General features: G+C 45.5%; 1 protein-coding gene across 2 annotated transcripts in view; it reads right to left on the bottom strand.

The window, feature by feature from the left end:
• Positions 1–5,268: 5,268 nt before the first annotated feature.
• The window catches only part of NCMAP (non-compact myelin associated protein), a 37,151-nt gene continuing 16,796 nt past the window's right edge, over positions 5,269–25,623 (bottom strand). The window contains exons 2-4 of one of the 2 annotated variants that reach the window (XM_054691474.1): positions 16,704–16,789; positions 13,081–13,165; positions 5,269–7,147 (exon numbers count right to left, since the gene is read on the bottom strand). In XM_054691474.1, coding sequence (XP_054547449.1) covers positions 6,997–7,147; positions 13,081–13,165; positions 16,704–16,789 — 322 coding nt within the window. In that variant the 3' untranslated portion in view covers positions 5,269–6,996. Of the gene's footprint in view, positions 7,148–8,771; positions 11,426–13,080; positions 13,166–16,703; positions 16,790–25,623 lie in introns of those variants that run through there. The other variant, XM_054691475.1, reaches the window with a different exon arrangement.

Raw genomic sequence — 25,623 nt, 5'->3', positions numbered from 1 at the left:
TGTGGCAGTCAGAGAGACACTGTTAGAAAACCTTAGATATGCCACACTCTTCTGCTCAGAACCTTCCAGTGGCCCTTCATTTTCCTGTGAATGAACTTCCGCCTACCTGATGCCCATCTGTTTCTTCTCTGATTTCAGCTGCTAGTACCCTAGTCTGCTCACTACCCTCTGGGCCGCCTAAGCTTGCTCCATCCTTTAGGCTTTTTCACTGGTGGTTAACTTCTGCCCACAATGCTCGACCACAGATATTGGCAAATTTCAAGTTTTTGGTCATGTCTCCCTGGCTACCCCTTAATACACTCAGGTTTGTTTTTGTTTTTTTTCTGCAGCATTTACCACCTAATGTTTGTTTACCCATCTTTAATGTTTATTTCTGTTCTCCATCCTAGAATATAAGCTCCTTAAAATCAGGGCTTTTGTCTTTTTTGCTCACTGATGTGTCCCTAGCACCTAGAACAGTGTCTGGTACTTTGTGTAGTAAATTTTGTTGAATGAACCAAAGATTTGTCAGAGTCAAAGGTGAGGAAGTGAAGTAACTGGTTTTCACAGAACAAGCCACTTGACTAGAGAGAACTATGAAATCACAATGCCCCACATCCCACTGATGCTTCCCTGTAGTTCTAATCAGTCATTCTGTTGTATCCTTCCTTCACTGTCAATCCTGTAAATAAAGGTTGTGGGTTTTTTTTTGTGGCTTTCATTGGCCCTTTTCACTTTTTCTCAACATATGACCTATCTGCCCTCTCTGTTGGTTTTCATTACCTTCTTACCTCCCAAGATGATAAATGTCAGGTGCAGGTCTGGTCCAGGCCTATATTTTCTTTTTTTTTTTTTTTTAAAAAAAAAAAGATTATTTATGCATACCAGAACTGGGGTACAGGCCAGAGGTACGGGTGGGGTGGGGGTGAGAGGATTCACCAGAGACAGAGCGGGGAACAGAACAGGCAGACTGACTGAAATACAGTGCTGAGGGGAGCAGTGGGCGAGTCAGGAGAGGTCTGCTGCTCCATGTGGGTAGCTCCCTGGCTGGCCTGGGATGGAACTCGTGCTGCAGATTGCTTGATAGTGTGGTGCTTAACCCCTTGTGCCACCAGGGAGGCCCACCAGGCCTATATTTTCAAATTGCTGCTAACATTCACTTACCTGCCCTACAGGCAGCTCAAAGTCAACATGTCCCGAACTGAATTCATTTTCTTCCACTCGCCTCTGTTTTCCCCTTCTCAGTGAATGCACCCACCTTTCTCCTGTCATCATCCTCTCTTCTCGACACGGCAATCACCAACTTTTGCTTCTCAACACTTTCTGACTGTCTTAACACGTATTAGCTATAAATCTGTAGACTTGGGTCCCATTTCCTTGTTAATGTCGGCAATTTAGATTATTGAATGGCTCATTGGAACAATCTCTCAGCCATTTCCCCTGCTTTCAGGGTTGATACCTCCACTTTAAATCCAGAGTGATTTTCTGAAATGATAATCTTGATCCTCACTCCACAGGTTAAAGCTTTTCAGTGGTTGCCCACCATGCTCCAAATAAAAATGAGCTAGTTACTCTGGCCTACAGAATCCCTTATGATTTGTTTCCTGCTCCCTTCTCCAGCCTCTTAGATAAGTTCTCCCCATTCCCCATCTATCACTTCTAAACTGAAGCCACACTGAGTTACAGACACTTGTCTAATTAGGAACAGGTTGGGTTTTAAAAGTCAGTTTTTTAAAAAAAGATTTATGCATTCAAGAGCTGGGGTGTAGACCGGGGTGCAGGGTTGGGGGTGGGTGGGAGGAGGGTATGGAGTATTCACCAGAGAGAGTGGAGAACAGAACAGGAGGATCTACTGAAGTACACTGCTGAGGGGCGCAGTGGGCGAGGCGGGAGAGGTCTGCTGCGCCTTGTGGGTCAGTCAGCTCCCTGGCCAGGGATGGAACTCGTGCTGCAGGGGCTGTGAGTAGCTTCATAGTGCTGAGATGTAATACCTTGCGCCACCGTGGAGACCCTAAAAGTCAGTTTCTTGTCTGTTTCTTGCTAACCCTAAAGCAACTCCGAGGTGACTCAAATGCTCCCTCTTCACACAAGTTTTTTTTGACCAGCCTTCCAAAAGTAGCAGGCATTCTGTCCCCCCCTCCACTCTATCCTACCCTGCTTTATTTTTCTTCATAGCACTTAACAGTGCCTGACTTTGCTACCATTTATGTGTTTACTGTCTATTCCCCCATTTTAAAAATTCTCTGTGAGGGCAAAAAAATTCTTTGTTGACCATTAAAACTTTAGTGTCTAGAATGGTATTTAGCACATTCCTGAAGCTCAATAAATAGTTGAGTGAATCTGTGAGTGAGAGTAAGGGTCAGTTATCAATGAGAGAATCTGGCCTTTGAAATGATATATAACCATGAATTCTATCAGGAAGCGTCTACGTTGAAAAATCTGCAGCAGCAGATAAATCTCCCTGGAGAACTACATGACAGCAAAGGTGTCTGTAAACACCGTCTCCTGTTCACCTTGGTGCTGTGACCAAAACAGGTCTTAAGGCCAAGAAGCCATCTCCAATGAGCTACTGTGGCTCTTTGCTAGGTCTGGCCTTTAAGACCTCAGCCACTGAGCCTCAAGAAACTAATAGGCATTCAACCTTCATTCTCATCCTTTAGGCACTGATCTAAAGACATCTCCATTTTTGTCAACTGCTTTTCCTCATTGCTTGCTGCTTGCTATTGATATCATAGATGTTTCAACAGTCGCCACCCACTCTGATCTTCAGAATCAGTCCCATAGAAAACACTCATCTCAGCAGGTACAGATTTTGTAATTTTCTTAATACTTTCAAATTTTATTATTTCCGGGCCTCCCTAGTGGTGCAAGGGATTAAGCACCGCACTATGAAGCAATCTGCAGCCTCTGTAAGATGAATTTGATACCCGGCTGGCCAGGGAGAAACCCACATAGCAGCGCAGCAGACCTCTCCTGTCTCCCTGCTGCTCCCCTCAGCAGTGTATTTCAGTCAGTCTGCCTGTTCTGCTCCCCACTTTGTCTCTGGTGGATCCTCTTGCCTTCCCCTCCTCCCACCTACCGCATCTCTGCCTGTATCCCAGCTCTTGTATGCATAAATAAATATTTTTTAAAGATTTATTTATATAAGCACTGGGTACAGTCAGAAGCGCAGGAGGGTGAGAGGATTCACCAGAGACAGAGCGGAGAGCAGAACAGGCAGACTGACAAAATACACTGCTAAGGGGAGCAGCTGGGCGGCAGGAGAGGTCTGCGCGCCATGTGGTACCCTCGCCCAGCGGCCTGGGATCGAAGTGGCACTGCGGAGGCTGCGGGCAGCTACGCAACGCACTGCTCAACCTCTGCGCTACCGGGGAGGCCCCATAAATAAATAAATCTTTAAAAAAAATTTATTATTTCCATTTTTTCCCTATCATTTTCCCCCTCCTTTCAACTCTGCTCTGGCATCCTAGATATAGCAGATTAACAATTTTCATAAAATACCTCAAAAACAAATCCCCCCCCCCCAAAAAAGTATACATTAGGGCCTCCCTGGTGGCGCTAGGGGTTAAGACACAACCTAAGAAGCTATCTGCAGCCACTGCAGCACGAGTTCGATCCCTGTCCAGGGAGCTACCCACATGGCACAGCAGACCTCTCCTGTCTCACCCGCTGCTCCCCTCAGCAGTGTATTTCAGTCTGCCTGTTCTGTTCTCCACTCTGTCTATGGTGAATCCTCTCAGGCCCCACACCTCTGGCCTGTACTCCAGTTCTTGTATGCATAAATAAATCTTTTTAAAAAACTATACATTAATCTGATAACTAAGAAGCAAATGACTGATGGATGAAAGCTGATCATTTTTTTTTTTCCTCTGGATGGTGTCTGGACCACATTATTGAATGCACTGGCTATCTATTGCTGAATAATAAATTACTCCCCAAATTAGCAGCTTAAAACATTTGTTATCTCATGTCATTTCTTTGCATCAGGAATCTGGAATGACTTATTTGAGTGGTTCTGGTCAGATCTTTCAAGAGAATTTAGTTAAGAGAATGGCTAGATTACAGTCAAGTGGGACTGGACGGTTTGTTTCCAAGAAGCCTCATTCATGAAGCTGTTGGCAAAGGGTCTCAGGTCCTAGCCTACCAGAACTCTCAACAGTGCTGTATATGATTTGGCAAACGACATCCTCCACAGCAAACACTAATAATAAAAAAGGCAAAACAGAAGCCACAAGGTCTTTTATAACCTAACCACAGAAGTCAAAGATCATATTTTCCACAATATCCTATTGTTTACACAGATTGTACTTATTTAGTGTTGGAAGGAACTGCACAGGACATGAATACAAGCAGGTGAAGAACTTCAGTAAGTTGCAAAAATGTAATGACAGGAGCTTGTACACTTAAGGGTTCTGTATCCTTTCTCTCCTGTCAGGATCTTTGCACATATTCTGCCCTGCTTAGTCTGTTCCAGTCCTTCCTTTGCCCTGCCCACCTTGCCTCTCTACCTTTAAACTTTTAATGGTCCAGCTCAGATTCTTCCTTTAGGATTTAGTTTGCATGAGATGGCTTCCTGGAAGTATTTCTGTTTAGTAAGAGTCAGTACTTACTGATTATTATTTAGGGTGCTGCTGAGTCTGTCCAAACCGTTGGCCCAGACCTCCCAAAACAGGATTCCCACAGTCCCTCTAGTGTGTTTCAGTATCTTCTAATTACGTATATATTCATCTCTACTCCTGTTCCCCACAAGAACTTTGAAGATAAGAATTATATTTCCCTCCCTTCTTTATTGTCAATATCCACACCAGAGTCTGGCATATAATAGATTCTAGGTAGATGTCCAGAAATACTTATTTTGGGTAAATACATGATAGTTGAGCGTTAAAAATAATATTCTGCCTAGGCTAAAATTACCATCATAGAATAAAATTTTGGGATACAAGAATAAAGTTTCATCAAGAAAGTATAAAATGTTAACAGTGGGTATGAGTATAACTACAACTTTTTATTAAGAGTTTTAATAGTTGAATTAAGTCTGGCATCATAGTTAGGAATAATAGTTTCTAGACACTAAAGCTTTTCTTTAGCCACTGTACTATACATGTTTATATTAAATAGACACTTTATGATTCATTAGTGCCTTGTGGTTATTCCCATATTTATTTCAGTGATAATTTATTTCAGTGATAATTGCATGACAATTTTGTTTACTGTTTTTCTATCCTACAAATAACCAGAGAAGATTACAAGGCCAGAAACTCTTCAAAATAAAGTAAAAACTTGGTTGAATTTATTGTTAATATATCAAGCTGTCAAAGTACAAGATTTCAAGCTGTTTTTCCATATATAAGTATCAAATACATAAAACATGGAAGTAGCAATCTGGGGTTTTCTAATTCTTACATATTTCTACAGTAGTAATAACAAGTCACTAGATGGCGGTCTATTATCTCAGGATAATAGGTCATGCTAGGCCAGGACTCTCATTAGAAAAAGATTTCACAAGGACTTGATTTGATTAGTTTGGTTGTTAGCCGAGTCCTGACTATCTATTCAGTCTAGTGTCCTTAAATATAGTAAGGCATACAACAGATGTTTAAGACTGTTCTCATAAAAAGAGGAGGTTCCAGATTCTCAGCCCCACCCAGCGAAGGGTGGAGCTGAGCAGAGGGGAAGCTAGAAAAGACTTAAAGGAGATTTGGAAGAGGAGACAGGAGGAGGCATGTGGAGCAGAGACATGGGAAGAATTCCGGTTTGCTGCTTGGCCTTGGCCCTGCACCAGGGGCTTTGGGGACACGGAAGAAATACATGGGTGAGAGACACATGGGAAAGCCAACATGGCAGCTATGACCTTTGCTCCTTTCATCCCCAACTGCTTGGCCCCTTCTACTCCTTTCCTGTGGCTCCCTGCTGGAAGTTGCCCTAGATTTGCATCAATTTTTTAGGCTTCAGCAGCCTCCCTTTGGGCCAACCCTATATGGCTGGGCATTTGCCCTCAAGGAGATGGGTAACTTTGAGTGTTTTAATGGAAAACTATTATCCTTTCTTCTGTTCTCTCTCTATTAGAGTTCTTTTAGAGTTCTTTTGCACTAAGAGAATGGTTTGTCTTAAATGCAGTGGGTAGCAGAACCCATTTGGAGTATGTGGGTTTGGGGGCCCTAGGGTGCCCCCTTATTCTGCCCACTAACAGACTCATCATCTTTTGGGATACTTTTTTGTTGATGGTGGGGAGGAGACTAAGAGTTCAAAGTTGTCTTGAAACCCAAGGGCATTTGTTCTTGATTGTAAATTCCTCTTACACTCACTTGATTCTGTTAGCATGCAACCAAGGGTACCCCAAACAAGGGGTGCATTTTCTAAAAGGAATTTGACCATCCATGTGTACAAAGGCAAAGGAAGCTCACTTTTAGTATAATAGATTTGTAATAGAATTGGTGTCGGAGAGAGAGAAGAAAGGATTTAAAGTAATAAAACTCTCCAACTACCCATCCCCTTGTGGGTAAATGCCCAGCCAAAAGTGTTGGCCCAAGGCAGAGCTACTGAGGCCCAAAAGCCTCCCACAAGCATAAGGCACCTTCTGGCGGGAACCATAGGAAAGACGCAGAAGGGGCCAGGCAAGTTGGGGATGAAAGAAGAAAATCAAATATAAATCATGGTAAAGGTTGCCTATGACAGCCTCCCCATGGGTCTCTCACCCACATCTTTTCCAAGTGTGTTTACATGTCTCAACCCCAGGTGTCTCTTTCCATGGTCCCCAGGTCCCTGGTGCAAGTTCAGAGCTGAGAAGCAAACGGGACTTCTTCAAATGTCTCTGCTCCATGTGCCTCCCCTCCTGTGTGTTCTTCCAAGAGTTCTCATCCAATGTATTCTCCTACACTTCTCTTCCTGGTTGCTCAGCAATGCTTCATCAGGTGGGGCAGGGACTACGGACCCTCCTCTTTCCTCTGTAACACCACCAGCAGCTCCAAGGCCTCTGGCCCAACAGTCCCATCACCATCCACTGGAGTTGCCCAAGTCTCAGGTCATCAAACTGAGCAGAAGGACAAAGACAGTGGTTCCACTTGACCTCCACGCTTGTCCCCATGTGTAGTCCACCTTCTTTTGCTTGTGCCCTCTGTCCATTGCTATGGGGCACTCCTCATCCCAGTCTGTCCTCACCTGTAAGATACTTTAAAAAAAGATTTATTTTATTTATTTATACATACAAAAGCTGAGGCAGGTCAGAGGTACGGTTGGTAAGGATTCACCAGAGACAGAGTGGGGAGCAGAGCAGGCAGACGTACTGAAATACACTGCTGAGGGGAGCAGCGGGAGAGACAGGAGAGGTCTGCTGCGCTTCCTGGGGTTAGCTCCCCGGATGGGATGGCACAGGTGCTACAGTGGCTGGCAATAGCTTGACAAAGCTGTGTCTTTAACCCCTGCGCCACCAGGGAGGCCCTCCTCTCTGCTTTTATTATGCAGCACCAAATACCCAGTTCACAGACGCTTTTCTCAGGTTGTGACTATTCATACATGAATGTTTGCTCACTTGTTTAATCACTTTTCCACCCTTCCAAGGCAAGAGCTGGAAAGTTGGAAGGAATGAACAAATTGGTTCTATTTCTCTGAGGTCAATAAGGCGCTTCACAATTCTTTAAGAATATCAGGAGGCCCAGGTAAAAGTCACTCAAGAGACTGCGTTAGAGCTGGTAAGGGGCCTCTCTGCGATCATCTGGACTGTGACCAATTTCATACCTTTGGAGACCTGAGGGTCATCTCGTTTTTACCTGCTTCTCCCACACGTGGGCAGACCGTTGGTGTCGGGGGCAGTGGTATCTGCTGAATCATAGCAATTTGTTCCTTTGCCAGGGAATTTTCTGTGAAGGGCACGGGTGTCTGGGACAAAGGGCTACAGAGCTAAGACAATGCCGTACTGTGTGCTCCCACCCCGTGGGCCCGCATTGACTCCTGGAGACATTTTTGTTGGGTTACTGCACACCCACAAATAGCTACTGAAAAAAAAAGAAAAAGAGCCCAACTTGACAATTAGAATGCTTTTAGTAAAAGCGTTTCAAAACTAACACAGATAGACACACAGATGTGCCTGCTACTTCTTGGAATAGACTCGAGATTGTTCTCCTACCCTCCAGTCTCTCTCATGCCAATTCATTCTGGGCACTGTAGCAGGATGACTCCTTAAAGCACAAATCTGGGCTTGTCACTTCAATGCTCAAGCACCTTGAGTGACTCCCCCTGCCTTTAGCACCCAAACAGGTCTTCTTACTGGAACCTCATTCTCTCCTGCCCCAACTACCACCGCCGCCTGGCACATCAGCTGCTAAACTAAAGCTTCTCTCTCTTCCTCTCCTCCCAAGCTGCCTATGACAAACTCCTACTCCTTTTTTCATTCAGTTTAGGTATTAGTTCTCCTGGGGAGTCTTCTTTCCCACCTGCCAAGCCCTGGCTGAACTAGGTGCACCAGCAAGAGACATACATTACCCCCTGGACAGACGGCTCCTCCCATCACAGAAGGCTCACCCTGCGTCCTGTTTGTTTCATTGCTTGTCTCCTAGACACTGTCTCTGTACACCAGACAGTGGAGTGGAAAATAAAATGAAGCACAGTCATAAAATAAAATATTACCAGAATGCGAATTAATGACCTTCAACTATATGTGACAATAGGAACAAGTATCACACAGACCCGGTTTTGTAAAAGAAGCCAGAAACAAGTGTTTGCACAGTGTTATTCTACTTAGAGATAACATTGTCCTATGGGGATAAAGATCAGGAGACAGTTTTCTTTAAGCATTTAATATCTTTTATTGATTCAGTGGCCAAATAAAGCAGCCTCTGGTCAGTCAGGAAGGGCATCTGTTATACAAGTTATACAACCATGTGGCAAGATCCCTGTCACAGGCGCCCACCTGAGAGTGGACACCGTGACGTTGCTTGTTTGGTAGCACCTCAACTTGCACACAGGCACCCCCCAAGGATGCTTACGGAGTTACAAAGAATTAGTTTACAAAGAATTAAACCCATTTTTTTGCTTCTCCCTCACCTCTCTACCTCCCCTTCTCTCCTCCACATCTAAGCTTTCACAAGAACATATACCAGAGGAATATTCCTCTAGTAATTCCAGGAAGATTCCACTGTGGGTAGAAGAGACTGGCTTCAGACCTGGAACATTCCAAACCAAACAAAAAAACTTTTTAAAGCATAATTTTTGGGAAATAAATCTATCTGTGGTGGGAATCCTTAAATTGATGCCTTTGCCTTGGTTCAATGCCAGTCCACCCCTTGCTCCTTGGGCTGAAGTGATTGAGTGAACAAAGCAGAAGGACTTACAGCATGGGTGGGCTAGAAAGGAGACTTTGGCTACAATCTTGAGACCCCAAAGGAAGCTACCAAAGTGTCCCACTTTTGGTTTGGAAGTTTCCTGACCTCCACTCGGACACATGGACAACCTATCCTTCTCTTGTTCAACCCATAATCTTTGAACCAAATGGTAGAGAAGAATGTGATATAACAAAAGGATGGACTTTGGGGGCAAAGAGGTCTGGGTCTGAGTCTTGTCTTTGCACTTTACTAGCTCTATGGTTTGGGGCAAGTACTTTTTCTTTTTGAGCTTGAAGTTCTCATCTGCAAATAGAAAAAAAAAGTATTTCCCAGGGTTATTGGGAAAAATAAATCTAATGAGATAACTTATATGAAAGCACCTTTCAAAGTGTCTGGTTCTTGGTGGAGAGTTAAACTCAGTAAGCAGAAAAGTTATATGCATAGGGAGGAAGAATTTTCCAATAGCTCTCCAGATATAATCAAGTAAGGATTTTTATAATGAGATGACATGAGCAGACTCTTGATCTTCCCCTCAAAAGGGATCGGTCCCCAAGAAGAAGAGAGTCCTAGATTTTTGAGGTTAATGGTAGAGTGTGTCACTTTCTGTAACAGAGTAAGGATTTGTTACCTTTTTTCCAAGATGCCTTCAACTGTTAAGATGCACAATTGATTAAAATATAACTTTTTGAGAGAAAGAAGAAAAATAAACTACATTAATGGACCCATCAATTTTAAGACATTCTGATTTCAAAATTTTCTGTCTTGCAATTGAATAGATACTGTTGCTGTTCCAGATCATCGAGTATCTGCCGGGTACAGGTGCTGCTTTCTGCTTTACTAAGTCCTTAACTTGTGGTGACCCAGTGAGGCAGATGTCATCATTCCCACTTAGGGTTAGGAAACCAAATATGGAGAAGTTGAGTCTCATTTCCAAGGTCACACAGCTAGGAAGGAGGGCTTGCCCGGCAGGTCTTCTTAATTCCCAAATGCTTCCCACTCTCGGTAGATTGTTCTCCAGGTTAAGGAGGCAAAGGGATTAGCTCACTACAGAGAATGGTTTGTGAAGGTGGTACTTTTAAATTTGTCCTGAGCTCTGCAAGGTGATCAGGAAGGGTACAGGTAATATAGAGTTGTAATCTAACTGATATCCGAATACTGGTCCTTGGAGATAAGGTTTAACTTGAAATTGGGATTACTTAGAATCCACACTGAAGGGGAGCCAAGAAATGAGACTGAGTCAAGGTTAATACAGCCCCAGATGGAGGGGCAGGAGGGACCAGCCACTGGGCCAAAAGTGTCTGTCCTCCAACCCATGATCCTCAGGGTCCTCCCCCTAAACCCTGGCCTCCCTTCTACTTTGACTCTGTATTAATGAAACCTTTTGAGAAAAACCCAGTTTTCTCTGTAACCATTCGTAAAGAGGGAAAAACACGCTCACTGATTGTCAGGAGCCAGCCAGCGGTCATCTAGTTCTGGAACAAGTGTTTAATTAACAAGTTGGATTTCTGGCTAGTTAGTCCAAGTTAGTTCCCCTGTGCCTGGTTATGGGAATTGAAGCTTTTGTTCTGTAAGCTGTGGATATGGCCCTTACTCTGATATGACCACTTATGACACTCTCAGGGGTTTGCCCTGAGCCCTGACTCCTGAGCAGAAGACTTGGCATCTGAGAGTCTGTCTGTCTGTCTGTCTAGCTCTGGTGTTTGGGGGAAGCGAGAGCCAGACCCACCTGAGTGGATTCTCTACAGAGCACTGCCTCATCAGTTAACAGAGGAATGTTCCACGGCTCTTTGGGAAGGTGGCAGCAGGGACAAGGATGTGCCTGGGGTGCGTTGGAGCTGGACAAGGTTGGGGGTTGCCTGAAGCCTAAATGCCCCTGTCAATCTGACCAGAAGAAACTCATAGTGAAGCTGCCAGAAGAGAAAGTGCTTCTTGGTCTCGACTGGAGAAGGCTCTCTGGACAGTGGCCAAGTCAGCACCAAGGTGGGGGTCACCGAGTGTCCACATGGACATCAACAGGGCTGAAGGTCACGGTGGCCGGGTGCTGGCTACTGTTGCTGCTTGTGCCCAGGGCAGGAGGTGGGGCTGGCTTGGGGCCCTTGGGCTCCAGCTCCCGCCTTGTCCTCATTTTCCTGTAACGAGAGGCACAGGCATGGTTGAGTTTTCCCTTGTATGTCCTGGGGAACGGGCTCTATGACTACTGCTCTAGGGAAAACACAAATGTAAATCATCATTAGATCATGTTGTTTAATTGCCAACCACAGTTTTACAATGAGACAGGACCTTGGACATCAGCTAATTTGATCCTTCAATTTCTCATTTAACCTAAATTCAGTATTTAATATTTTTCTCTACTAGTGAATGAATACAGTGTCAGACAGGTGGCTATGATGGACACCTAGAGTAGAAAAACTTAAGATAGAAGATCTCACAAGGACAAACACCAGAGGTGGGGGTAGGGATGACTAATGAATCTTAAATTAAATTGGGCTATGGAAGGTTCTAGGAATCTGAGGTGGGGCCAGAAAAGATTATCAGCCAGAGATGAGATCAGAAAAGATTATCAATCATAGAAGACCAGCCCAATCTTACCCAAGGCTATAATTGCCACAATAATTCTATCAAGGAACACAATAAACATCCCTTACTCTAACAAAATGCAGTTCTTGTCTCTTAGGACTGCCTGCTAGAATCTATGGGGCCATCTCTTTCCTTTTTCTCTTTTCCTTAATAAAATTGCTGTGTGCTGGTAAATGGCAACATCTACTGAATTCTTCCTCAGAGGGTCCCAAGAACCCCATGCACCAGACCTCATCATCTGAACCCCAACAATTTGAACCTTCTTTGGATGTGTGTGATCATAATTTACATAGTTGTATAAACTTTAACAATATATTATAAATAGCTTTCCTCATCAATAAATACACTTCAGAATACCTTTATCCCCAAATGGCTTTTAGTTCTATGATGTGGTTGCATTTAACTTTTTAATTAAAAAAATTTAAAAAGAATAAACTTTTAGCAAAGTTGTCCCTATAGATGATAATACTTTTCTTCTGCAATCAAATTATTTCCTAGTTTTTAAAATTTTATTTCCTCATACATGGTTCTAGAAAGTGGAGTGACCAGTATGTGCATTCCAACATTTGTCATCTGAAATACTCATGTGGCTCATTCAGTTCAGCCTAGCAGAGGCCTTCCTAAGACAGGAAGATTGAAACGTACCTCGATTATCTGTAAATTACATGCAAGTGTTCATTAGAGTGCTCAGGTCATTGTTACCATCACTACACTTAAAAAATATTTCTGCAGGGCCTCCCTGGTGGCACAGGGGTTAAAGACACAGTGCTATCAAGCTATTGCCAGCCTCTGCAGCCTGAGTTCGATGCCCGGCCAGCCAGGGAGCTGACCCACATGCCACAGCAGACCTCTCCTGTCTCGCCCGCTGCTCCCCTCAGCAGTGTATTTCGGTAGATCTGCCTGTTCTGCTCCCCACTCTGTCTCTGGTGAATCCTCTCATACCCTACCCCCACACCTCTGGCCTGCACCCCAGCTCTTCTACGCATAAATGAAATAATAAAAAAAAATCCTGCAAATACAAAAACATTTGGTCACTGTGAAGTTTCTCTAGCAGAACAAACAATAAAACGAACCCTGCAGTGTTGGAGCCTTTGATGGGGGCTTCTGGTACCACTGGACACATGACAGGCACCCACAAGGGTTAGTTCTCATTTATTCTGATGCCATGACAGGCACCAGACAGCCCCAAAGCCCCGGCATTCCATACCTGTTGTATATCTTCAGGAGGATCAGGACCACTGTGAAGATGATGATGACAAGTACCACGATGGCGGCCACGATGGCTCCAGAGCCTACAAGGAGGCGGGGAGTGGAGAGGAGACAGTGCACAGAAGAGCAGGAAGCACTCAGAGTCTGGGGCAGGGGCAAGGGAGCCCTACTGCAGCACACCACATGACAGCCCCACCGGGTCCAGAGGATGACGAGAGAATGTGATATCCTGGGACACTCCTCGGGGACCCCATCTAGAGTGGCACCGCAGCCTCTCCCCATGGGGCCATGTCTTCAGCACATCAGCCCCCCAAGTTCTCATCAGCCCTGATGCAGCTTCACACTGCTTTGCAGAACTGCCCTCTTTTTTTTTTAAAGATTTATTTATTTATACAAGAACCGGGGTACAGGCCAGATGCGCGGAGGGTGAGAGGATTCACCAGAGACAGAGCAGGGAACAGAACAGGCAGACTGACAAAATACACTGCTGAGGGGAGCAGCGGGCGAGGCAGGAGAGGTCTGCCCCACCATGTGGGTATCTCCCTGACTGGCTGGGATCGAATCCGTGCTGCAGAGGCTGTGGACAGCTTTACAGTGCGGTGCTCAACCGCCTGCGCCACCAAGGACGCCCAAGAACTGCCCTCTTTTTGATAATACAAAAGTAATATGAGATTTTTGTACATATTTTTGAAAATATAAATGCAAGTAAAAATGGGGGGGTAATAAAGATCTCACTGCCTTAAGAACCACTGATCACCTATATGTGTATACATTCACCAGTGTGATCACTTATGTGTACAGTCGCATATTAAATATCCACCAATCTTTTAAACATTATTTATTAATCCTGTCTGAAAACCCATCTTAAGGAAAGTCACAAATATGAAAAAAATGCATTCTTGATAAAAATGGAGCCATGCTTTATAGACTGTATTACAGCAATCACTGATTTTTCTGCATGATTTTTTTTCTTTCTGAATGATTTTTAATGACTGTACTCCATTGTTTCGATGTGCTGTAATTGGTTTATCAATTGTCTTCAGGATATTTGTGTTGTTTTCAATTTTACATCACAAGACTATGGGTCTCCCCGGTGGCGCAGCGGTCGAACACTGGGTTGCGAAGCTGCCTGCAGTCTGCAGCGCCCGTTCGATCCCCAGCTGCTCCCCGGCCACCAGAGGAGGGTCCCACATGGCGCACAGACCTCTCCTGCCGCCCACTGCTCCCCTCAGCAGTGTACTTTGTCAGTCTGCCTGTTCTGCTCCCCGCTCTGGCTCTGGTGAATTCTCTCATCCTCCCGCACTTCTGACTGTACCCAATGCTTGTATAAATAAATAAAAATAAATCTTTAAAAAAATAAAATAAAATAAAGACAAGACTATGGTGAATGTCCTTTTGGTTAATAACACAGATTCTAATTTTCATATCAGTACCCTATCCCAAAGCCAAACTCCCCTTTGGAGTTCAAGATCATTATCCTTACCAGAATTGATGTTGAAGATCTCAAGAACTATAAACATGTTTATTCTTTAAATTAATCTATTTTATTCCAGGGAGTTTTTCTTTGGGAATGACCTTAAATACAGAAAAAGCTGTATGAATGAAGATATTTCTTATAACACTATTCATATTCTAAATATGAGAATGATTCAATAAGGTAGGGGTGGCACACTTACCCCAAGATTTAGTTTGCTATAATTTAAATGATATGCAGAATGTGGAATATAATATTATTATATACACACATATAAATACTACATATTATGTTGCAGACCTCTCCCGTATCGCCTGCTGCTCCCCTCAGCAGTGTATTTCACTCTGTCTGCCTGTTCTGTTCCCCGCTCTGTCTCTGGTGAATCCTCTCATCCTCCCGTGCATCTGGCCTGTACCCCGTTCTTATACGCATGAATAAATAAATCTTGAAAAAAAAAGAAAATACCTATTTAAATTAGAATTTCTGACAAATGATGAATAATATTTTAGTGAATCTCAAATACTGCATATCACACACTTATACAAAATTATTATCTTAGGGCCTCCCTGGTGGCACAGCGGGTTGAGCACAGCACTGTGAAGCTCTGCAGTGCGGGTTCGATTCCCAGCCGGCCAGGGAGAAACCCACATGGTGTGGCAGACCTCTCCTGACTTGCTCACTGCTCCCCTCAGCAGTGTATTTCAGTCAGTCTGCCTGTTCTGCTCCCTGCTCTGTCTCTGGTGAATTCTTTCACCCTCCTGCACCTCTGGCCTGTACCCCGGTTCTTGTATAAAATAAATAAATCTTTTTAAAAAATTATTATCTTAAATTCAAATTTCCCAAGTGTCTTGTGTTTTTCTTTACTGAATCTGGGAACTCTATCTAGGGCATGCAAAATCACCTAGTTGAGAAGCTCTGCTTTCAGTTAAATAATAACAGAATTGTTTCCATAGCACTGACAGTGAATCCATCTAGCCTGCATTTCCTTTTAGATCTGTTTGAGACACACCTCAGCATGTTCTGCTGGTCTCCCCACCCAGCCAGGAGCAGGCTGACCCATGGGACCCTCTCTGAGAGGCACTTTGCTCGGTCTCCATGGAAGGGGTGCATCCTGCCATCAATCCAACAGCCTGGACCTGTTGATCCCTGGGAGAAGCTCCATGTGTTCAGGAAGTCTGTTCCATCCCAGAGGTATACACATTTCAATGGAAATGACTGGAATGGCCCCCAAACTTCCCCTTATACAAGTGAAGAGTGAAGAGTTGGCCTCAAAGTTCCCTCCTGGGGACCCTTGTTCCTGGCCAAAGTCTCTCCAGAACTAATTCCCCAGCTTTATCCATTTACTCCTTTGTAAATTGATGGGATGTTTTTTCCTTGCAAAAATAGTGTGAAAAAAACACATCTTAAGGTGATCCATTTAGGGACATCTTAAATTTGCATTGTTCTCTAATCCACAAGACTTCCTAATGAAATTATCAGTGCATTGCGGGTGTACAAAGCTCCTTTCAAGTTAGACAAGAATAGGACACTTGGTCGCCCGGGGCAATAGGTATACATCACCAGGTATGACCTGGAAAGCCTGGGGGGCTGGATGCACTTTGCGCCCCAGGGACTGATCAGTGGAACACCTTGTTAATAAGACTGGAGCCATGGGTTGGGGTTGGGAGTGTATCAGCAGACTCACCCTCCCTAAAGTTCCAAATCCAGTGTTCAGTTTGACCCACCCTTCTCTGTCAATAAAAAGGCCAGGATCTTGCTCTTGAGTGGCATCCTGCATCCCACAGTCTGCTCCCATGCGTCCTGTTTCTTTTCTTTTTCAGTGTTGCTGATGCACCAATGCATAATAATAGTAATAATGATGACCAATTAGGCATGCATTGAGGTTATTCTAAGCTCTTCAGTGAATTATCTCTTTTAGCTCCCACACCTACTTTGTGTGGTAGTGTCCTAAATATTCCCATCTTATAGGCGTGGAAACTGAGGCACAGAGCAATGAAGTCTCATACTCAGGGTCATATAGTTGGCGAGGGGTAGAATTGGAACTGAGACTCCACCAGCGCCCATGCTCTTGACCTCTGCACCAGGAGTTGCCCATGACTGATGTCCCCCCCCCCACCCCCAGGACCACCGAGCCAAGTTGACCTTACTCTTGTATAGAAAGTCTTCTTCCCTGTTGGTCACATTCAGTGAGAAGGGGGTTTCTCCCACAGGGGTGGCTGTGGTCATCTTGACCCTGGGAAGAACAAAGGACAAAATTTTGTTTAAAACCAGAGACAGCTGTTTCTTTAAGCAACAGGTATAAGACACCTCTGGCCTACACCCCAGTTCCTGTATGCATAAATAAATAAATCTTTTTAAAAAATCAGACTCAATTGAAGTCTACTTTCTAGCCTATTTCAACTCCATTTCTCTCTCCCTGGAAGTGATCACACTTTGACCACTAATGTGTGTCTCTTTTTCTTTTCTTTAATATTTGCTTTATTAAAATTTTTTGGTGTATGTTTTAGTATTACCTGTTAGTGTATATTATATATTTTTCACCAAGGTTCAAAAATGTTTAATACAAGATCTATGGGTGTGTGTGTGTATGTGTGTGTGTCTATATATATATATATATATATATATATATATAGGTATATATATTTATTAAACATTAATTAATCACCTACTAAATGGCTGCACTGTGCTAGGTGCTGGGAATACACTAGTGAAACACAAGACAAACTTTATCTTTAGAAGCATTTTCATGGGTGCCAGAGATAGCGGGGTGGGGGTGGGCGTACAGGGGTCAGGTTTGACCACAGCATTCTTGGGCTCAAAAAACAATCCTCTTCCCAGTGCCCACGTTTTGATGTTTGGCAGTAAAAGCCCTTCCCAGACTGTTTCTACCCTCGGCTCCTCGCTTCAGGCTCTGCCAAGCTGCCTTGAACATGGCCACTCCACTCTCCCCCATCATTCCTGGCCTTTGCTGCTTCTGGGCTGGCTGCCCTAGGTTTGGGCCTTCAAGTCCCCACAGTGGGCCTCTCCCAAGAGTCTCCTCCTCCGGACTGCAACTCCCCCACTCTCCCAGCTCCTGATGGAAAAAGGGGCCACACCCCTCCATTGGGGTGGTCATCTGCACCCAGGCTGGGGGCTCTGGTGGCTGTGGCCTGGACCCCACAGACAGCCTCAGGCTCAGTCAGTGATGCTTTGTGTCCAGGACCCAGTGATCCTAAAGATGGGCTCTGCCTTCACTTTATCTGCCTGCCTTTAAGCCCAGAGCCCAAACTAAAGCCCCCAGCTCTTGTCTGTCCCTTCATCCCAAAGACCAGAACTCCAGGACTTCCACCACTCAGGCACCCTCAAAGAGGCTTTGCCTGACCTCCCCCTCTAACCAAAGTTCTTCCCTACTGGGCTTCCTGTCTCCCGTAAGAAGGCCCCATCGCCTGCTCCACTGCCCGCGCTCCCTCAAAAATGAACACATCGTTGAGACTCATGCAGTGACCCCCAGGAGGACTCCCCCCCAGACAGAAATAGCAGTTCTGCTCTCCACGCTGGCACAGCTGCGTTCTGCAGACAGCACCAGGGCACACGGCTCAGTTGCTTTGCCTGCCAGTTAACTCCCCCGTCATTGTCAGGGCCTTAAGGGCAGAGGCTTTTTCTGGTTCTTTTTCATATCTTTCTATCTCCCCCAGATAGAGTGCCTGACTCTTCTCACCCTTGCCAGTGGATGTCCCTGAATGAGTGATTGGATTTCTCCCCACACTGGACTTAGCCCGGAAACGATCCCATAGAGGCAGTGATCAATCTCATAGTGAAATTGGTTTGTCCATCTGGAAAAGGAGGTAGCTTTCCCCAAGGTTGCTGAGGGTGAGAGGCTGAGTTGAAAGTACTTTCAAGTGCCCCATAAATGGTAAATCTTAGTATTTTATTATACTGGGGATTGGTAAATATTTGCTGAGTGAAATTATAGACAGGTGGCTCTGGAGCGCAAAACAAGAAAAAGTTCTATGAAAGTAAGCTTGGAGAGTTTGAAAGAAAGTCATCGCCCACATCCCACACCTAAGTCCTGCTCCCAAAGAGACACCTGCTCCCTATCCCCACCACCCCACACCCTCTTCCCCACACCAGCACATAGGAGAGAGCTTTAGAATGCATTTGCCAAAACCCTCTGCTTCTGTTTCCACCACTATCAAGGCTTGCTAATAATGCTTTCTCACAATTCCTTGGGGGAAAAAAGAGGCAAACAGGGGCCCCCGGGGACAGAGACATGGCACAATCGCTGGGTAAAGAAACCTGACCCACGCACACATCTGCTGTGAAACCAACACAAGAATGTCAGAGCCCACCACTCAACATCCAGGAATCTACCACCTGCCAAGACCTTGCGCTGGGTATTTTTGCCCACGGTCTGAGAGAATTAGCAGAGCACCATCTCAGTCGGTTTTCCTCTTCCCTTGTTTCAAATCCTGAGACTTGGGGATGAAAGCTAACCTTGTACGTGCAGACAGCCTGGAAGTGGCAGAGCTGGCATTTGAGGCAGCTCTGAGAACCTCAAAGCCTGTGTCCTTCCCACTGTTCTACCCTACCCCTGGCACACATCTGGGGGTCATGACCACAGTTTCAGGTCTGCAGAAACACATGTATGTGTGTTTCTCTCTCTCTCTCTCTCATACACACACTCACACACACTCACACACACTCACCAGTAATGCAGCCTCTAAGGCCCCAGGACTGGTTTGGAAGGACCTTCTGGAAGTCCTCAGGTAGCCTCCTGGGCGTTGAGTTCTAGGTACAGACTCGCTTTTGGAAGGACCCAGCTACTCTTCTTTCTGAGAACAGTGAGGTCTCCGAGAATGTTTTATTGCACCTCGGGACCAGGCTCTCAATGACATCTCTGTTCCTTCCACATCAGACGGTGGGAGGAAGGGTGGTGGTACAGCCATGGCCAAGGGTGTGGGTGTTTTCATGTGGAGGCCCCCAGCAATGCTTGTTAACCAAATGAGGTCCAGAGGGATTTCAGTATCAAACGTGTCTCTGACCAGGGTCCATGAACATAGAAAATGGAGGAAACTACTGGAATGGGGAAGCTGGTTTCATGACAAAAGTTAATTTGATGATGATGATGATGATGATGATGTACCATGTGCCAGGCACAGCACGCAGGCCTACTGTGGGAGTCTCACTTAATCCTCATACATGTCTGGTAAGGAAAAGTGCATTACTGTGCCCATTGGAGAGATGAAGAAACAGAGACTCAGAGCAGATAAGAAATCAACCTAAACTCACAGGCTAACATGCAGCCATGCTAGGATTTGAGATGCCTCTCTAATTCCACAACTGCTTCTCCATCAACCCTCACTAGGCTCTGTTCCAGTGAATACACAAGGCACAAATGGCTGACACCCAGGGCCCCAAATAATTTAAGGTCGGATGAGAAAACCCACACAGGCTGGGCCTTAGCAGGACAGCCAGAGCCCTTACCCCGACTCCTGGCCCTGGCTGGTCCTACCTGACTGGTTCCTGCCCTTGGCCACTCTCTGAACCTCCAGCAGAGCTTTAATAACATTTACAGAATCTACAAAGCACTGTTGTTCCGTGAAGTGGCTGACACATGGCCCTGTGTGGGAAGTTGGTTTGTGAAGTGATAGAGGGTCATGATCATTTACCCCTGAGCCACCCGCTCTGATGGTCGAGTATAAGAGCTGTATCCGGAAGATCAGTGTTGCCAGCCCTCACCTGTCCAAAATATCTCCCCTACTGCTCCGCCCCAGCGGTATCTTCCTTCCCTCTGGCATGGATAAAAGTCTCCTGGAGATGACAAGACAACTGCCACCCCACGACACCCCTAGTCAAATGACAACTCTAAGCAGGTAACCCATCAATGCCTCCCAGTCGTGAAAACATCGATTTTACTTCTTACTAACAGGTGGTGATAGCAGTCGGCTATTGTATGACCCCTTGAATTTAACTAACAAATGGCAAATGTTCTGCAAATCCAGTCTGCTTGGAAGTAAAGGAGATTTCTGCCCTTGAAAACAGAATTTGGATGGTGTCTGATTCTCTTCTCCAGGATAAATATTCTTAGGTCCTTCAAGCAACCTTTAGAGTGAGAGTGCCCCTCAGGGATCCTTTATTTCTGTATGTCAGTGTCTCCCTTAAATTCAGTACCCTCCCTGGTCACATGACTCCAGAGCGGTCCTGAAATATCCAAAATGACATTACTCTTGGCACTTATCAGACCTGAGCCTAAATTCTATTATTTCTTAGCTGTGTGACTTCCCTCTCCTTTCTTCATCTGTTGGTTTTTGTGGTCTGTAAATTAGGAATTACCAGGCCTCCCTGGTGGCACAAAGGTTAAAGTCTCAGTGCTATCAAGCTATAGCCAGACACTGTGGCACAAGTTCGATCCCCAGCCAGGGAGCTGACCCACATGGCACAGCAGACCTCTCCTGTCTCACCTGCTGCTCCCCTCAGCAGTGTATTTCAGTGGATCTGCCTATTCTGCTCCCCACTCTGTCTCTGGTGAGCCCTCTCATCCCCCATACCTTTGGTCTACACCCCAGTTCTTGTATGAATAAATAAATGCAATAAATTTTAAAAAATTTAGGAATTACCAACTCCATAGGGTAATGTATTTAGCACAGTGGCTGTGCACAAAATTTATGCTATTAGGCTGGAGGAATACAAGCACGTAAATGACTAGCTTAACAGGCTGTCAGCACAGTGTTCATATATGCCCTGGTGCTATAACCCCAAGCCTTTTTCAGACTCAATCAAACCTAAGATCAGCGAGTGAAAGGACTTTCTACATTGTGAGGTGCTCTGGAACTATAAGGCAGCTGAACTGTAAATGTGACACTTCAAGATGAGCTGATGTCCAGTAGCCAGGTCCCCACTGCACTCTGGTGCAAATGTCTTTTTGAACTTAATTGCAGGACTTTGCATTGATCTATGTTAACCTTGACCATGTTGCTCTGGGTTCTCAGGAGAGAAAGTCCAGGTCCTCCTGGGTAACTCCTGTGACAGAACACATTGTCCAGGAGCTCATGACCCAACAAAGGCTTTGGGTCAGGAAGACCTGAGTTTTAACCTTGGCCTCACCGCTGACTGTATAAGTACTTCTCCAACTGCTCAAGTGTTTGTTGTATTTGGTCAAACATGGGTATGAACAGGGAGGGCAGAGAGTCAGACCATGAAGCTGGTATTCCAAGGAGGAGATTTATTTATTTATTTATAGATTTATTTACTTATTCATACAAGAGCTGGTGTGTAAGCCAGAGGTGCAGGAGGTGAGAGGATTTACTAGAGACAGAGCGGGGGACAGAACAGGCAGATCGACTGAGATACACTGCTGTGGGGAGCAGCAGGCGAGACAGGAGAGGTCTGCTGTGCCATGTGGGTCAGCTCCTGGGGATTGAATTCATGCCACAGAGGCTCGTGATAGCTTGATAACACTGATACCTAACCCCTGCACCACAAGGGAGTCCCCTAAGGAGGAGATTCAAGGGATTCGCCAGAACTTCCAGAGGGTTCTACCTTCTTCTCTATCTCCACTGAGGACAGAGACAGAGGAAATAGTGACACCTCATCCATGAAGGCAAAACCCTAATGGAACCAGCAGAGCAGAGGGGCTGTTGGGTGGGTAGGGGAAGAACAAGCCACAGATTCCTGACTTGGGGTGAGAATCAGGGGACCCAAGTTCCCTTTGCCATTCACTTGCCATGTGTCTTTATAAAGTCCTCTCCCCAGCCTGGACTGGGGTTTTCCTGTCTGTAAAATGGCCCAATTGAGAGATGGTCTCTATGGGTCTCTCCAACTTGTGGCTCCATAACTTTAGAACCAGTGTCTTGCAAAAGCTCCTGTCTCTGTGGATATTGACTCAGAGGATGCTAGGGAGGGAAATGCTGTACATGCCAGAAGACCAGACTCCTTCCTGGAAGGCAACTGAGACTGGACCAGTCAGAGGAAACACCACGGAGGGGTTCTGAAGCAGCAGTAGTGTTCTGCATGTGATAATTAGGAAGGAAACTCCAAACATTCTGCAGCACATATAGTAACCCCAGTCTGCGTGAACCTAAATGGCCACCTCACCCACTCTCCATTCCTCTTGAGTTCCACATCCTCTCCCCCCAACCCATCTGCCCAGCCTGTGTGTGGCTCTTCCCATTAGCATCACAGATCCCAAAGGTGGGAATCTGAATTGGCTTAATGTTTCCTTGAACTTGGGGCCATACACAATTACATAGAGAACACATGTTCCTTGTGGTTGGTTTCCAGAAATTAGGAAGCACATTTCCAGTTGCATTTACCCATCTATTCTTTCCTCCTTCCGTCCACTCACAAGCCCACCAACCCAGCGCACATGTCCATCCTCTCATCTGTTCTTCTATCTATTTCCTCTGTCATTCATTCTCGTACCCACTGTGTGCACTGCACAGAAAGGACTTAAAGGAGGATGTGGTGATCATGTCGCTACAGCTCAGAGGATGAAAAGTGCAGCTATCTCCTTTAAGAATATTTCCTCTGTCACTATTTCTTGAAGATTATCTACCCCTCCCCACACTGCTTAGCCCAACGCTGGTCCAATAAAGGTGCCTGATCAACATGACATTGAAATCCTGTGGAAAATGCAGTGGCCTGTGGGTCTAAAGTCTGGGTTCCGGGTCCACCATATCTATTAAGTCTTATGACCATCCCCCCTCCCGACTCCAATCAAATTCTGGCTCACATGTCAGTTGCTTCCAATTTCTGTGGCCCACATTGTAAAGAAAGGTGCCTCGAGGTGCTTCCAACCTGAGACCTGCACATCTGTAAATTCCACATACTAAGAGTTAACATCAGAAAGCCCAAAGGAAAGTGGTCACAAGGCAGATTTGCCTCATGCCAAAAGGACAGCACAGGCAGTGCCGCGAGCTGGTGGGAGGCAGAGACCTGTGGGCGTCGAGGCTGAGGCTGAGCTGGAATGTGACGGTGGCTTCCACTGGTCCCTGGAGTCTCTGGGCCCAGGGCAAGAGTCAGCACCCAAGAGTTCGCAAACTGCGTTTCAGTTCCCACATAAATCTCCAGGGGTCCCATTGTCCCCAAGGAGGGGGAGAGGGAGGAACAAAATTCAAGAGTCCTGCCCCAAGTGAATATGTCAGAGGAAAACAAGTCCACCCCAACATTCTAGTCGGGAAAGGAAAAGGAACTAATGTTTAAAAAGACACTAACAAAGTCCCAAGCACTCTGCTTTCAAATGTTTTCTTGTTTAACCAATAGAGCAGGTCTTGCTATGGCCACTATACAGAGGGGCTCGGGGCACCCCCAAAGTCTTACTCAGCAGGGGCTGAGTCTCAAACTCAGATCTTCTACCTCCAGTGGCCATGGACGCAGCACCACCCAGGTAAGCCACTCCTGGGGACACTGGGGTCAGCAGCCCGCAGGACTCAGCTTACTTCTCTTCCTGCCTGTTGATACTTCAAATTCAAGAGCTGCAACAAGCCCTCGGAGTCTGGCAGGCTTTCTCTTCTCCAGCCCAGCTTTCGTTTGGGCCAGACAATTCCTTGCTGTGGGGGTGTCCTGTGTATTGTTTAGCAGTGTCCCTGGCCTCTACCCTCTAGATGTCAGTAGCCTCCCCCAGTTGTGGCAACCAAAAGTGTCTCCAGATCTTTCCACATGCCTTCTGGGAGGCAAAATCACTCGTGATTGAGAACTACTGGAATGGAGCTACAAGCCCGTGTCTTAGCTGTTCCTACCTTTCTATGCAAGAACATCTAGACAGGAAGAAAGTTGTACAGTTTATACTGACATCTGTGGACAGACAACTGATAACAAGGATGATGATGAGGACCACAAACATCACAGCTACCCCTGCTACTGAGGCCTCACTCTGTACTGGCTGCCATGCTGAGCACATATTTTCCTCACATATGTTACCTCTATACTCCAGATGAAGGGGCTAAGGCTCAGAGAGTTTGGCTAACTCACCCAAGGTCTCAGTGCTAAAATGCAGAAGTAGGATGCATTCATCTCCTGCAGTATGAGGTTCCCCTAGTTCCCTCAGCCCTCTGGGCTTCCAGAACTCTACGAGCCAGGCTTAACCTCCAGGCAAGAAATTAAGGAGGAGACTCTGGCTAGACATTGCAGTAAAAGGGAACAGGTTATAGATACTGATTGATGTTACTAGACCTGCAATGGAACATCCACATTCCTGACAATCAGCCAACGGGGTGGCCACTCATTGACAAGCCCACCCCACACCCAGACTTTTTTCCCACAGACTTTTTTTTTTTTTAAAGATTGATCTATTTATGTATTTATGTATGTATGTATGTATTTCTTTCTTTCTTTCTTTATTTATTTATTTATACAAGCACTGGGTACAGTCAGAAGCGCAGGAGGATGAGAGAATTCACCCGAGCCAGAGCGGGGAGCAGAACAGGCAGAAGGACCGAAGTACACTGCTGAGGGGAGCAGCGGGCGGCAGGAGAGGTCTGCGCGCCGTGTGGGACCCTCCTCTGGTGGCCGGGGAGCAGCCGGGGATCGAACCAGCGCTGCAGAGGCTGCGGGCAGCCTCGCAACCCAGTGCTCAACTGCTGCGCCACCGGGGAGGCCCTTCACAGACTTTTTTTCCAATGAGTTTTTATGTGTCTTTCTCTTCAATAGGAACTGATTGCTAAGGGTTAAAGACCTTTAGTGGTAAAAGCCTCAAATATGACAAGTAGGCAGCAAATGAAACAAATGAATAGGTATTTAAAGCAAACAGAGGCAACAGAAACAGCAGGAGAGAACTCCAGCATCCTGGGAGACACAAGACACTGCATCTTATCACACTTAAGAGTAGACAAGAAGAGAAGAATATCCTGAGAACCAGAAAGAGTGTTAGGAAATTAAAAATATGACCAAAGAAATAAGAAAATCAATAGCAGTTAGTTGAGAAAGATGGCTGATGGAAGATTGTTGAGAAAATGTCTCCTAAAGTGGAACAAAAAGATAAAGAGAGAGAAAGTAGGCAGGAGCTCCTTTTTCTAGTAATAAGGATTCCAGGAGTGACATGCAGAGAAAATCAAGGCAGGAAATTATCTTTAAAAATCTGAAAATTTCCCA

This window comes from Talpa occidentalis, unplaced genomic scaffold (genome assembly GCF_014898055.3).
Source record: "Talpa occidentalis isolate TD23 unplaced genomic scaffold, MPIMG_talOcc4v2.1 talOcc4.9, whole genome shotgun sequence".
Classification (NCBI taxonomy): Eukaryota; Metazoa; Chordata; class Mammalia; order Eulipotyphla; family Talpidae; genus Talpa; species Talpa occidentalis.
This window is presented reverse-complemented; position numbering and strand designations above follow the sequence as displayed.